Source organism: Apus apus, chromosome 1 (genome assembly GCF_020740795.1).
Source record: "Apus apus isolate bApuApu2 chromosome 1, bApuApu2.pri.cur, whole genome shotgun sequence".
Lineage (NCBI taxonomy): Eukaryota > Metazoa > Chordata > Aves > Apodiformes > Apodidae > Apus > Apus apus.
In genome coordinates this window covers 35618738-35634218 of record NC_067282.1, presented here as the reverse complement: position 1 = coordinate 35634218, position 15481 = coordinate 35618738, and the positions used below count along the sequence as shown (strand labels likewise).

The 15481-nt window shown below is 36.2% G+C and overlaps 1 protein-coding gene across 1 annotated transcript in view; it reads left to right on the top strand.

The window, feature by feature from the left end:
- Nucleotides 1–15481, top strand: part of DIAPH3 (diaphanous related formin 3) — a 236530-nt gene that overhangs the window by 148921 nt on the left and 72128 nt on the right. Inside the window, exons 24-25 of the mRNA XM_051623494.1 lie at nt 6322–6486; nt 12422–12557. Coding sequence (XP_051479454.1) covers nt 6322–6486; nt 12422–12557 — 301 coding nt within the window. The remainder of the gene's footprint in view (nt 1–6321; nt 6487–12421; nt 12558–15481) is intronic.

The following is a 15481-nucleotide window of genomic DNA, read 5'->3' as shown; positions in this document are numbered from 1 at the left end:
TCTACAAAGAAAACTGATGAAAACAAAATAAAAACAGAACCAACATGCATATATGGGAGATATAATACGATGTGGGAGAGTCAGCCTGGGTTTTGTAAAGAGAAACCATCTCTTGCAGATCTATTGCGGCATGCAGATAAATGTTGCACAGTCACTAGAGCATAAATGAATTTCTGTGCACCTTTCAACAATGTGTATTAACAAAGACTTCCAAGGAAATAAATTTCATAGAAAAAGTGGAATTATTCTTTTTTTCTGGATTAATACCTTTTAAAAAACCCCTCATGTCAAAAGGGAGATACTGGCAGATGCTGACAAAAGAGCAAATGAACTTCCATGAGTATGTAGGTTAATAGATATGGAGAAAAAAAACATTATATTAGGACAATTGAGAACAATTGTCGTTAAGAACAAACAGAAAACATTAAAAAATCAGTATACTCCTACCTACAGTGTTTCCATCACCCCATCTCGTAAATATATTGTGTATCTAGTGATGTGGCAGAGAACACTGACAATGATCACCAGTAGTCAACAATTTCTGCATAAGGGATGTTTTAAAAGATTAGGACTTTGAAGGTGGAAAATCAAGTCTTTTAAGTATCCAGTATTCATCCCATGTGAAATACTGTCCAGCAGGTTAAAATATACTAACAGAAAAGTTTGATTACACAACAATTAAACTGTAGCATTTACTTTCAGGATGTTATAGAGGCTGAAAATATAAATTAATTTCATGTGAGCCCTAGATAGCTAAAAATAGTATGTCTGGAGCTATTAAACACAGTATTCCAGAGGTAGCTTTAGCTCAGAAAGATCCCTGACATGCAGACTGTTAGAAACTAAATACTACATCAGGGGAATTATCATGCTACACTTGCCAACCTTCCTGTTTTTCCTTATCATTGGGTATTGACTGCTTTCAGACACAAGTGAGATGAGTATTTGGTCTTACTCAGAATAAATCAGTAGAGGTAAAACCAGCCATACTACGTATTTCATTGTATTAGACTCTTCAAAGATAATATTTTGAACGGTTAGTATTATGAACAGGAATATTTTGCCCTCAACTACTCCCTCTCCCAGCAGACAGGCAGTAATTTTAAAACAGTAAAATTGCATATGGTTTCTTCTAATATCTGTGAACACACTAATTAAAGAAGCTCGCTTTTAGAAAAACAGGAACTTCAATAAATTACGAAGCAAAAAAGGTTTGATGTAAAGGTTAGATAATCCTGCACAGCGTGATGAAGCCTGGACCTGTCTTTACTTTTATTCCTATGACAAGGAAAGCTGAATGATGCTGATGTCTTGAAAAGCATGCAGCTCATAAAAAGAAACCAGCAGGAAATTTGAAAAAGGAAGGATGGTGCTTTGTTGGAAATAACTTTTCATCCTGAGTACAATTAAGCTCCACGGACAAGCAGGCTATTATATCCTGTCGCTAAATATCACAACCCAAAGTCCCCTAATGAACTGATTAGCATTCTTGTTTCTCTGGGAAGTCAGATATATGCACAGTTGGTGCACTCTTTTATTGACAAAGTCTAGTTATGAATATTTCTCCTATATATTAGTTTGTGCTAGTTTGTTAGTCATCTTATATGTAGTAGGTGCAAAGAAATTATAGTTATTATTGCAGTTCTTCTGTTTGCTTTAATTATGGAAGTCAAATAATATTGGATTGTTATTCATCTAGAGTATTAAATCCAAAGAGTGAAATGTTCAACAAAAGGCGCAGTGAACAAAATACACTTTTATGGTCAAAATAAAAATTTATAAGGTTTATGGAGAGTATTTAAATTGCATATTAAAAGCTTAATTAAGTAATTTAGTCAACATACTCTTTATCAGTCTCATGATTTTCTAAGTAGCAGCTGAGAAACTCTTGACAGGTTTCATCCTGCCCCTAAATGTAGTGTTAATTTTTACAGAAGCTTATGTAATTAATACTTGAGAGACTGTCAGTTGGTTGCTGCCTTTCAGCTAGGAACAGAGTCCTTTCTTTTTAGTCAGTTCTCTGTTCCTCTTTCCTTGTCATTTAAGTTGATTTGTTGACATTATTAAATGAGAAGGAACAGCACTTCCCCAGGTCAGAGCCTGATTCAAGTGAGGCAGAAGAAACCCATTTCAACTGCAAGGAAGAGACTACACACTTCCTCTAAACCATCAGTTACTTAATCAGCCTCATAGTTTGGACTTCTCGCTGTGCAACATAAACTGACGTCTATAAGATGTCCTTGCATCCCAAAGACTTTGCGGGATTACAGTACCTGAGTTAGGTGAAAAAAGATTGTATGTTGCTCTTTGGGAGAGGGTCAAGATGTTGGCTGTGTGGACAGTTAGCAAGATAGGGCTTTGGCAGGCAACATAACTTTAAATATATAACTCCTTATACAGTTCTTTAACTGTATTTCAGGTGTGTATTACAGCTAGCACTGGTTTTGCTTGTAATATATGGGAAGTGCTCAGTGGATGCAGCAGCTCTGTGTGGTACAAATACACATCAATTTGTTTTAGTATTATAGCACATAGATCAGTAAGAGAGTGTGAGCCAAGAAGAAGGTATTCTTTGACAAAGCCTCTTCAGATGGTACAAATTTTAAAAATCTAAACATTTCTGAGTGTTTCTTGAACTATTATATTCCAATGGATAATTTTACTGTTTTACCTTGCTATACGTAAATAAAAGGAAATCTCCAGGACACATTTTTCAGACAATTCCAACTGTTTTCCCAAGGACTTGATGTGGGAACACCTCAACAGAGCCCTACAACATTCACATCCTTTGGCCATAGTAGAAAATAATTTGTTGAAATGCTGGTTTGAAGTGACCTCAAAGTCTTTTTGCACTAGTTTTCTGACACCAGTCTTCAAAGAGTTTGCCCTGTTTTGTATGAAGACTCTTGCTGACTAGTGTAGTGGCAGTCTCAATTCCATTTTGAAGATTCTGCTAAAATATATGCAGCATCTATGCACCTGTTACTCTTTTGTTCTTATGCAGATTAATACTCCTCTTTCAGTTACCTGCACTTAAAACATAGGTTAGTTTGTGAAAAAAACACAAGTGGTGAATATGGGGTCTTTTAAGGAAACGCTTGGTACAGATTCTAAGGTAACAGCTGCTTGTACTCGGCTTGATACTACTCACTATATTAGTATTTTATATATCACCATATATTAAAATCAGTATAAACTTCAGACAAGCAATTCACTATAAAAAGAGCTTCCAGGAATATGCAAGATGACACATACAGCAGTTAGAAATTTTGCCACAGATATTATTCATCTCAGCCCTACATTGCTTTCCTGTTCCATTAATGAACAGAATGATCTGTAGTCCCATGAGTCCAAAAAGGCAGTCCGTGAAGTGAAGCCACTTCAGAAAAAGTTAACAAATAGCTAACTTCTTGATTTCCTTTTCCTCCCACCTGTGTTACAGCTCTGCTGTACTTCTGTCTTCATTCATCCAAAGCCAATGAATTGTGTAGCTGATAATGCATATACATCAACCTGTTCATAATAATTACAGTTGGGATTGCTGTACTCAGTAGTATTCCCTGTTGTCTCCAGTTTAGCTAGTACTGGCTAACAAAAGCCACATTTAAGAAAAAAAGAAAGAGGACTTATTAAGCACCTAAATTGAAGCACAGTCTCAGTAGAATGCCAAGAGCTTAGGTTATCCCATAATGCACCAGATGGAAAATAAAAATCTCAGGATTCCTTGTGACTGGCATTGAAATACTGGATAGTGAAATATCTTTCCAGAGTGCTGTATTTTGAGTTTAAAATTGTGCATCATGTACTTAAGAGGAGTCAATTTTAACAGGATAAATTGAGCAGCCTATATGGATACTATTAGCATAGCTGTGAGTTTTAAGTTTAGCTATGTCTTGCAGAATATCACAAAAATTTTGTCTCTCTCACCTCCCTACTCCCCAAGTTTCTTTTTAGGATATACTCTGGCGTATCATTTGTTTATAAGATGATGTATGCATTTTATCGCTAATTTTAATATTTTTTTCCTCAGGTTTTTTCCTTCCTAAATGTTGTGGTTTAGGCCCAGCTGGCAATAAATAACCACGCATCCACTCGCTCATCGCAAACCAACACACTAGAAAACTGAAGAAGTTACTGGAATGTTTCATGTATGGCTTTTATATATACTGACAACAGAACACATTTATTGAATTTTCCTTTACCATTCTACTCCTTGGAAATAAACAGGTTCATAATTGCAAAAAGTACAGTAGTTTTCCCAAAGTTCTGTTAATGATCTAAGAATCACAAATAAATATCCTAAATCGTAGGATCAAAAATAAACAGAATGCAGAGATGCTTCTTTCTAGTTTTCCCCAACATTAATTTTACTGTTCTCCTTTATTACACTTGTTTGTTGTTTTTGCTAGTTTGGGTTTCTTTTTGAACTGCTGACATTTCTTTAGATGGTCCTAATTTCTGTTTTGTTATGTCTTGTTTCTCATAACCCTTTTTTTATTTGATAGTAGGACAGCTGTTACATACTAACTTCTCATCAACTGTTCTCGCTCTCCCACCAATAGCTTTTTAACATCCTTCATAATTTTAAAGAAACTCAGCTCTGAAGGGTAGTTTCCTGTAAACTTGGTGCATCTTGGGAGCTAAGTAAGGGAGAGAGATTCAATTTGATATGAAAGGAAAAGCAGGCGAACAACATCAGTTGTCTTTGAGTTGTTTGAGCCAGTCAGCACAGGCAGTCTGAAGGTGCTCACAAGCTGTATCTTATAAAGTCAACAGAAACATGGACAGAAGCTCATGCTGGCAAAAGAGCCTTGTCAGAGGAAGAGAAAGTCTGAAATCAAGTGGTTGGGGGGTGATGGAAGGTGTCTCATTTAAAATCATCAACATCTAGGCTTTAGTTAGTCCTTTTCTACAAGGCTGTCATAGTGGAGACTGCTCTGCCCTTACAGATGCAACTAATAGCCATCAGTGTCTAATTTGCATGTTGTGAAAGTGAATTAGTTCTCCTTTCCTGCATATGTCTGGGGACATTGTTGTATGACTTTCTGGCATGGGTTCTAAATCACAAAACAAAAACTTAACTGCTTACTTGGTACTTTACAAGCAACATTGACAAACCAGAAGGTTGTTTAATAGCAAAATTCAAATAGGATTCAGCTTATGAACAAAACTGAAAGAAGAGTGCATCACAAAAAAACCTAAAGAGTGAAAACAGTCACCCACCAGTGAATTGGTAGAGTGTATTTAAAACAACATGGTGGACAAAAATTCTGTTTGGATGTTATTGTACTTGACTAAAAACCCTGTGCTTCATAAAATAAGGTGACGATAGTCTATACAACTGTAGTATAAAGTTTACAAATGCAGTAAATTCTTTTCTGCAGTATTTGGGAAGTGGACAATTGGTAGCAGAGGTAAAATTGCCATTTCTTGTCTTTTGTAGTCTTTCCTGCCTGAGGAAAATAATGGAACATAAATATTTGTTTAGCTCTTGTTCCATTAAAGTAAACACTTTATGAAGTTGTTCTACATAAGGAAATGACTACGCATAACACTGAGCTTCTTTGACAAACTGCATTATCGAAACTCTTGAATAAACGTAGGTTTTAAATTTCACTTATGGGGTATTTTGTTGCTGTTTGTAAATTGTCTCTTGTAGAGGTAGTTCTGTTGTTTTCATCTCTAATCTATTTAAGTTGTATTGACATTGCAGATAGCCTTAGAAAAAGCATAAATACGTGATGCAGCCACCAGGAACAGAAAGTAATGCATCGCTGTTGCTGCAACAGCATTTTAAAAACAAGCTTTTAAGATTAAGTTTTTAATCTTTCATGGTGTTTACTTTTAATATGGTTTAATTTTGTTTATTAATATTTCTGGTTTACTGATTTTAGTTGGAATTATACTTTTCCTCGATGTATTAAAGAATTCAGGTTAGTTATTGGTATCTGTGTCTAAGTGTAATGTAATTTGTAATTTATATACCTAAATCTTTAGCTTCAATAAGGAGACAGTGATACTCAATAAATTATATAGGTGCTTGAAGTTAGATTAGACGTATACTTTCAGTTTCATGCAAAATTATATGCTAATGCAATAAACTATAAAGTGATAGAGAAAACTTCATGAAAGCACCCTGATTTATTCATAGGCCTAATATACACAGTGAATACTAGGAACCATATATGACATGGAAGGAATTATTTTGAATCTTCATTTGCTGTAAATGAAAAATGTATGTGAAATGCAGATCACTGTAAGTAAAAATCATGAGTTTGCTTGGGTTCACTGAGTGTTCTTGCAGCCTTAACAGCCATGTACAGCTTTCTAGTTCATGCCAAAGAAGATTTTCAGAAACTTTCACGGATGCACGAGAACATGGAAAAACTGTATCAGAATGTGATGGGATATTATGCTATTGATCTAAAGAAAGTCTCAGTGGAGGAGTTTTTAACAGACTTAAACAACTTCAGGACAATGTTCATGGTACGGTCTGTTTATTTTATGCCTAATGTTGCTTGGAAATATTTTTTGCAGTCTTTCAGATACTGAGCAAACTAAAAATAATTTTCTTTCTCCTCAGATTGTATCTGATACATCAGAAATTAAACATTGTATATCCTAAATTCTTAGGATATTATAAGGTATTCTGAATTCTTATTTATGGATTATTTCTTTCTGAAATAATTAGAAATTCCTGATAACATTGGATGTAATTCAAAACTGAGTCTCTTACATGCATATGTAACCTGAAGGGGAAAAACCTGAAACTATCTTTTTGAAAGACAACTACATTTTCTGTTTAAAGGATACTTGTTTTTTACTTAAAAAATAAATATTATAAGAATTGTTCTATATTTATAATTCACATTCTTCTATGCAAAATCCAGACCCAAGTTTTTATTTCGTTTAAGTTTTCATTTGCCTGCAACAATTGATCAGTGTCAAGGTTTGCATCTGTAAGCAGGTTCCCTGCAATGGAAACTCAGACCTACTTGTCTTGGCTGAATCTGTTTATAAGGTCTTCTTAATTTTTCTGACAATAGGTTGTATAGGTTTTGGGGGTTTATGCATTTTAAATGCTTACTTTCTTCTTTTCTCTTTAAAAAGGGTGATCTTTGGGAGGAGGGGCTAAGAATTAATATTTTCAATATTTGGATCAAATTTTAATAATAGATATTAGGCTGATCCAAGTTATTGCATTGTTCCTTTTGTACAGAGCTCAGAACATAGTTATAACTATAATTTAGACTCACTGTTGGTTTGCAGAGCTTTGCCTTAAAGACATCTAAAATCATCTTGTGTGGAGGTTAGCTCTGTTCTATCACAGGGCAGCATTGATGTTACGTATACAAATTCTTGCACATATTAGCTCATCATAAAAGCTGAATATCTTATTTAGGATTAATGGGGATTGCTGTTTTTGCTGATTTATAGCTATGTTCAGATTGATAAATTTAGGGGGCCAGGGAGAGGTTGTTGATTTTATGTGGAGGTTGTGGATATTTTCAGTTGGCTTTTCTAAAGCTTTCTTTGCAAAAATAGTCTTTTCTCTTTGATTCTGAACTCTTGGCTGGTAAGCAACTCTTTCTCAATGAAGAAATGGAAGAATAAAAAAGCAGATCCCCAGTTGTCTATAAATTAATTAATGTGGGTAACTTGGAAAAGGTTACTCTTGTCACGTCTGGGTAACAGCTTAACTTACTGGCTACACTCCTGCAGCAATGTTACCTGAGCATGAGCTTTGTGACAGAATCCAGACCAGTGATCCAACTCATGCCTATTGATCTGTAGAAAGATTAAATTAGTCATTTTATCATCTAGTCCTCATTGCAGCCTGACTCTTATAATTGCAGCACACTTATTTAAGTTGCTTGCATGTTTCCTGGTCTAGTTTGATTTTACTTGATTCATTGGGGTTTTTTTTAAGATTTAAGAGACATGTCTGAGGATGCACATAGAGAAAAATAATTTTTTTGTAGATATTGAGAAAGAGTTTGAAATTCCTATGTCCATCTGTTTTGAGGAAAGGACTTAAACTGGAATCCCTATTTAGTAAACATATTGGAACATGTAAAGATTACTATGCCATTGCTACTTCAGAGTTAAGCAGCTAAAAACCTAGAAGGCACAGTTTTCAATCAGAATAATTTTGCTTGGCACGTTACATGTGCCAGATTTTTCAACATGAGCACTGATTATGTTTTCCTAACTTGATCAGTGCCTAATTTGAAACTCAGAAGTCTGATTTCAAAATTGCTAAATATTATGAAATTGTTGTATTACTGTAATTTTTGATGTTTAAACCACACCTCCCATTTCAATGCTGTAGAATAAGAATTCTAAATGCTTAGGTTCATCTTGAATTAGAGACTCAAAGAAGTGGTTGTGCTTTACCTTAATATCCCTGTATTACTTTGTTATGTCTGTAAAATTAGCAGTGATGCTAACTTCTGCCTCTCAGCAGTGTTATAAAAATAGATTAATTAATGCTTTGGAACAGTTAGGTATTATTGATGAGCATGATGAAAGAAACCCTGAGGAAAATTAATAATTCTGTTTTGCAGAGCACAGTTTGAAGGCTATATGAAAAAGGTGTGTAGATAAGGCATTAAGCCTCTTATCATTCAGTGACACTAAACAAAATAATTGAGTAGCTGCTCAGTTATGAGACTTTTCTGAAAGATTTTTGAGATGCCTAGCATGAGACACCTGGGGTCTGATTTTCAGATTTGTTTAGCATTGGTCTTAATTACTGACAGAAACTAAAGGTGGTTGGTATCTAGAAAACATAGCTGAAAAGACTTTTATATTTAGCGCTGAAAAATCGTTGGATTCTTAAGAAGTCCAAAGTTAAAAGGCTACGTAATTCACCAGGAGGTGTGGTAGGGTGAAGTTCAGTCATCCTTGTTGTCAAGCAAAGCTGGTAATTTATATACCATATTTACCTATTTATAATACTATTTTTTGTTTCCAATTAATGAAAATTAAAAGGTTTAAAACGTCTAAATCTGGAGCTATCAACTTCAGGTTCGTACCGAACTTTGGACTGCACTTTGTACTTCAGTGTTATTTGGTGGCTGTGGCAGCTATTATTCACACTCTGTGTGCAACAAATCTAGAGCACAGTTAGTTGACCATATCCAAAAAATAGATGAAGCACCTCATCTTCAGTGCTTTAACTCCTGGTACAGTTAGAGGAGCATCTTAAGTACCACACACCTCTGTGTTTTTGCAGCATCAGAGGTACTGCTAAAAGGCTCATTCCTTTAGTTGGGAGGATATTTTTCTGAAATAAGATGAGACAATTGTAGTGTTTCCTCCTCTTATTTTTGTCTAATGGTTAGAATGTTCCTACAGTTGTAGGAGAGGGAGGGAAGAGGCCTTGAGTCAAAAACTCTTATGTCCAAGACAGCACACTAATCATAGGACTACAGAAACCCTGTGCTCCTATTTACACTAGTATCCTCTGCAGCAGAAACATGACGTAAAGAACAAGAAGAACAACCAAGTAAGACTGTGTTCCCTAGAGTCTAAATATTTTTCTTTTATATTGTGCAAATGCTTGAATAAAAATCAGAAACGATCCTGGAAAGCTCAAGAGAGAACCTAAGAATGCCTCCATCTAAGAGACTGTAGACCTTGGCATGCTATGCAAAAAGCATATACTTTGTTAGAATCATAGAATCATACAATATGCTGACTTGGAAGGGATCCGTCACGGTCGAGTCCAACTCCTGTCCCTGTGTAGTGCACCCCAAGAATTACACCACGTGCCTGAGAGCATCATCCAAATGCTTCTTGAACTCAGGCAGGCTTGGTGCTGTGACCAGTTCCTTGGGGAGCTTATTCCAGTGCTCAACCACCCTCTGGGTAAAAACCTTTTCCTGATATCTAACCTAAATCTCCCCTGATTCAGCTTCTTGCCATTTCCCCAAGTCCTGTCATTGGTCACAGGAGTGAAGAGATCAGTACCTGCCCCATCACTTCCCCTCATGAGGAAGCCATAGACTACAATGTGGTCACCCCTCAGCCTCCTCTTCTCCAAGCTGAGTAATCCAAGTGCTGCTCCTCATAAGATATCCTATCCAGACCCTTCACCATCCTTGTGGCTCTCCTTTGGACACTCTCCAATAGCTTGATGTCCTTTTTATATTGTGGTGCCCAAAACTGCACACAGTACTCAAGGTGAGGCCGCACCAGCGCAGAATAGAGCGGGACAATCACCTCCCTCGACTGGCTAGAAATGCTGTGCTTGATGCACCCCAGGACACAGTTGGCTTTCTTGGCTGCCAGTGGTAATTCTTCTGGAAGTTACCTTTGCATGCTGTGCTGTAGGCTGAACACAGTGCTGCTTGTATAAAGCAGATGTGGTCAGGCTGTGTCTAACTTTTTAGGCCTTTTTGATCAAGGAAGTATTAAGACATTTAAACTTTGAAATGCACACAGTGTGAGAGAGAAATGTGTGTTTGTCTCAGTCAAGTTTGTGACAATTCTTGATATAAACATTTTACAGAGCTTTAGGCACCTATGTATTGCATTGAAAACAAAGAATATGTAGGATAGGATTTGGCTCTAGAGCACAGATCACTAAACATTGGCATCTATGTGTGAGCTTGTGTCTAATCTTGTGTTCTAGTCAAGGAGGGTGCATCCTCAGTACAGTTAGTGGGATTTGGAGAGTTGTTTACCAGATGTCTCAAGGGAGACCTAAAAACAGAGGTGCCTAGTATCCTGGAGAGGTGTCCTAAATGGTATCCAAGACATCATCAACCTGAATTTTTAGGTTATGACACAGAACTTAAGGAAGACCAGTGTCTTTCTGGACAAATGCTGGAGGCAAGGTGTGGTACTCCTAAGCATCCAGTTTTCATTGAATATGAAGGTGTGAGCTATTAAATCGAGCTCAGTTCATCAGAATCAGTAGAAAGGAAGAGACACCTACACTTGGATTGCTGCAGTCTGATGCTGAGTCCTCGTGGTATTATTTTAAGGGGGGAAAGTAGATGCAAAGTAGAAATTTCCTTGGTCACTCTGTTAAGAAAGTGTGTAATTCTGCCAAAACTATACTTACAAGTCCCATTTGATTTTGCCCAGCAGTTTGGTTTACAGAATACTCAGTCTGCAAATCAGCAAATCATTTGTTAAAATTAATTCAATGCAGATTTGTAGCATTTTGTAGTAGGCACCTCTCCTCTTCCCCCAGTATCAAGAAAATTGTCAGAGGTAACCCTGTAGAAGATACAGTTGAAGAACAGTTGTACTTTGTTAAAAATTCCATTTCATTGTCATTTTTTATGATTGAAAGCTTATTCTTCTTCAGTCCTCAAAGACCAGGTATTTCCTCAAAAAATTTATGTGGGTTTTGGTTTGTTTTTTTCCCTTCCTTTGGTCACTATCTATGGCAGTGATGCTACAAATAGTACCCATGCAAATATTGCTGTTATCTGCTTTCATCTGTGCTTCATCCTACTCTTCAGTCCATTCTTACTGTTGGTTTTCCTTTTGTTTCTGAGTGGAGGCTGAAAATTTTCCTGGTAAAAACAACATGAGACATCAATTACCTCTGCAAAAGTGCAGCCTTTACCTCAGACCTAGATGTTAGCCATTTTGTAAGAGGGGACACTGTTCTATTGTAAAAGATAAGATTTTGTGTATAACGGCATTCTGAAAAGGGAATCTGCAATGGAGAATATGCATGTCACTTTACATTGAATGCAAGCCACAGCAAAGCAGTGAGAATTTACCACTAGAATAGCTACCACTGAAATAAGGAAAAGATAATCCTAAAATAGCTCTGTTTAAAATTATTGAATATGACTCAGTATTTTTGCTTAATATCTGAATATGCAGAAGAATGATTTAAAAACTTTGAAACTCTTAGTTCTGTTTTGGCTTCACTGGAAGCTTTGGGGTACTTACTTATAATTCAAAATAAACAGTGTTGTACAGGTATTAAGCAGAAGGCAAGAATTTATAAACCTAGTGAATTAAGGCATATATGAATCAGAATAAGAAAAATGCACAGCTAAGTAACCCAGGCAGCCTTGTTTTGCTTGACAGAGTGGCAACATGAGAAAGAAAAAAGGTTGAAAACATAGAAATACAATTAATAGCATACTTAGTTTTGTAAAACCAGGGGGCTTCCTACATTAACGTTTTTATTCTTAAGAGTAATTTCTTGCTGAATTTATAATCCCCACTCGGGAGTAATTAATATGCTTTTAATGCATTTATTCTGAATGTGCTTAGTCTTCTGAATAAAATGTACTAAATATGTAATGTAAAATATTTATTCAGCTTGATAAATTAAAGTGAGTTAGGAGAACTGATTTTAAAGCTTCTTGCCTTGTTTTTAGGGTTCAGTTTTGGTTTTGCTAAGACTTCACTTGTAATGGAACTGTTGCTATTTTTTTCATAGCAAGCAGTAAAGGAGAATATGAGAAGAAGGGAAGCAGAAGAAAAACAGAGGCGTGCAAAAATAGCTAAGGAGAAAGCAGAAAAAGAAAAACAAGAGAGGCAACAGAAGAAAAAGCGCTTGTTAGAAATGAAAACAGGTAAGTAATGAAGAAAACACATTATACCTAGCATGGTTGTGAAGCTGCTGTTTCATTATCTGAATGTGCTATGAGAAAGGACAGAATAAATTAATTATTTTAAACAATTACATTTTACAGCAAAGGGGTTCTTAAGTTTCTTTTTGTTAATGAGCTTCTCTGATTACCTGATTTTCTCAAGCTATTTTAGGACTTGTAGTGCTGCTTTGTTTTTTTTCTTTAGATTATATTGAACCGTGTGTGACCAAGTATAAATTCACTTATGCTCAGAATCCCTTACATTACCTGAGAACAGACATTTTTCTGAATCACAAAGCCATTTTCTTTCTTTTAACTAAGGTACATACTCATTTTTGTTCTTTTATGAGAATAAGCCCTTTCTGAAGTACTCTGGAGTTTTCTTTGTCGATCGTTATTTCAATAGGTTATTTCAACACTGAGCTTCTGGAATCCTTCAGAATGATACATGATTTACTGTGGAAATTATCATGAGCTACTCTCATTTTTTTCTCTGAGCAGATCTTGTTAAACAGTTCCCCACTCAAACCCTGGTTGGCACCTTTGGCATGAATGATTATCTGTCTCTTCCACATTTCACTAATACCCAGAGTATGTGTTTAGTTTCAGAAATTCTTCAAACCATAAATCTTTCATTTATTTTCATAAGAACATCCGTGTCTTGAGGTGGGAGACTAAGGCTTACTCTTAAGATGGAAAACCAGATGGCTGCCTTCTGAACATAAAATTCCTAATTCCTTAGAAGTAAATTGAAGACCCAATCAGAAAACTTCCAGTGACAGTTTTTTTAAGCTCACAGAAGACAGAGGAGGGTGCATAAGAATAGGAAAGGGTAAAACTATTGTCTGTATTCATGCATGATTGGAAGTGTTTCAAAAGAGGTTAGATATTCTTATCTCAGACGTTCATTTTTGACTGATAGTGCTTTGGATGGTAAATTGATATTCTTTCAGGGAAAATTCAAACTCTTCTCAAGGCCTCTTCTTCATAATGTCATGTTCAAGCTTTGAAGAATACGGATGCCAATGTCAGGGATTTCTGAGTCATATACCCACATGCATATATGTAGGGCTCTAGTAGTCAGACCTACTGCTTCAGCTCATGTAGCTTAGAACTATGTACCTGTGATTTACAGATCAGCTAAGTCAATGAGTAAATAGCTGCTTTGTTTCTTAGTAGATTCAGTCTGGAATGACTAATTTAAACAACAGTAGATGGGAAAAATGATGTTAGGATTACCTGAAGTTATAAAAGTCATAAGTCTGATATTCATCAAATTGGCCACTAGTGGGTTGTTTTTTGTTCTTTAGAGGTCCTTGTAATGTTTCTTATACTTGAGTACAGCATAATTTTAAAGGTCTATTAGAAAACCTAGATTATGACACTGGAGAGTTCCTGTGGTAGATTTGTGTGTCAGGAAGGACAACAAGAAAAGTGGGGGTTGTTTTTTTTTAATTGATTTTGTTAGTCTTATCAAAACTGCTTTCACTAACCAAAGAGGCATAATGTTGCTGATTCTGATGGAAGAGCAACATAGATTTTTTTTTTTTTTTCTTTTTCTTCCCCTCTGTTTTTTACCAGCCATAACTAGTTCATAGTTCATAGTCTGTCTAATCATTAAGGAACTAAGTCACAAAATGTTTACATCTGACCTGCTGACAAATTTCTAACCAGGTCCTCCCTCTGTCAAAATACCAAAACTCTCACCTGGAGTGTGACTGCGCAGTAATTGAGTTTTGCTGCACATAATTTCTTTATATGGTGATCAGATGTTGGATTTGTAGGAACACTACATCAATTATTGCTTGAATGATGTAGCTGAAAACTCAGTGATGTCACAATCCTAGAAAATATTTTTGAGATTGAAACATACTTGAAGAAGAGAAAAATAGAGTATATGTACTAACTGGTTCTTAAAGATTTTTTCTTTTCAGTGAAGGGATCAGAGTGTACTCTACATCTCCACTCTTCATTTTTCAGCAACATTGCTTCTTCATTGAAAATTACCCAAAGGTTAGGGTTGCCTATCTCTGTGCTATATGCCACTTGAGAGTTTTTTAACTGTCCCTCTTAAACAAAGAAAAGAAAAAAAAAAACCGCTTTCCTGGACTGACAATCATTGACAGCACTGCTTGTGCTAATAACTTAAGCATTATTTGTCATTAACGTTATATATTCAATGCACTCAGTCCTTAACATCTGTGTCCTAAATTTGATGTGCTGATAAAATCCTACTGAGATGATGTTGTAGAGTTTGCAGTGACTGCTACCAGTGATGGCCTTAGTTGACAAGATGACATGGAAAAACTCAAGAGCTCTTCTGCAAAGGAAGCTTGAACTGAAGTGGATATTTTTCTTTTTTCTTCTCTGCCATCTTCTCTTCTACACACCCAGTTTGGGATCTTAAAGTTACATAAGATGGTTTAGTTCCTAGGCAGTTCCTGACCCTCTTGTCTATCCCTAGATTACACAGTACAAAATCTAACAGGGCCTGTTAATTCCCTGGGTCACAGCAGTTCGTTCAACTGTTTGTTGTTTTGTTTTGTTTTCCTTTGCTTAGCTGCTGCTTAGCTGTTCTTAATATAAAAGCAGTCTTTTCACAAGGTTTGAGATTGTGGTTTTTTTTGGAGACCATTAATTGGCCATTAGTGACTTGTTCACGGTTCTGGAGCTTCTGCTTTCAGCCTGTGCCCACAATGTTCAAGGTCTGAGCTGTTATCCAATGTTTAAACAGGATTTTGCCATCCAGAGGGACCTGGACAAGCTAGAGAAGTGGGCCCAGGTGAATCTCATGAGGTTCAACAAGGCCAGGTGCAGGGTCCTGCACCTGGGCTGAGGTAACCCAAGATATGAATACAGGCTGGGGGAGGCTATGCTTGAGAGCAGCCTTGTGGAAAAGGATCTGG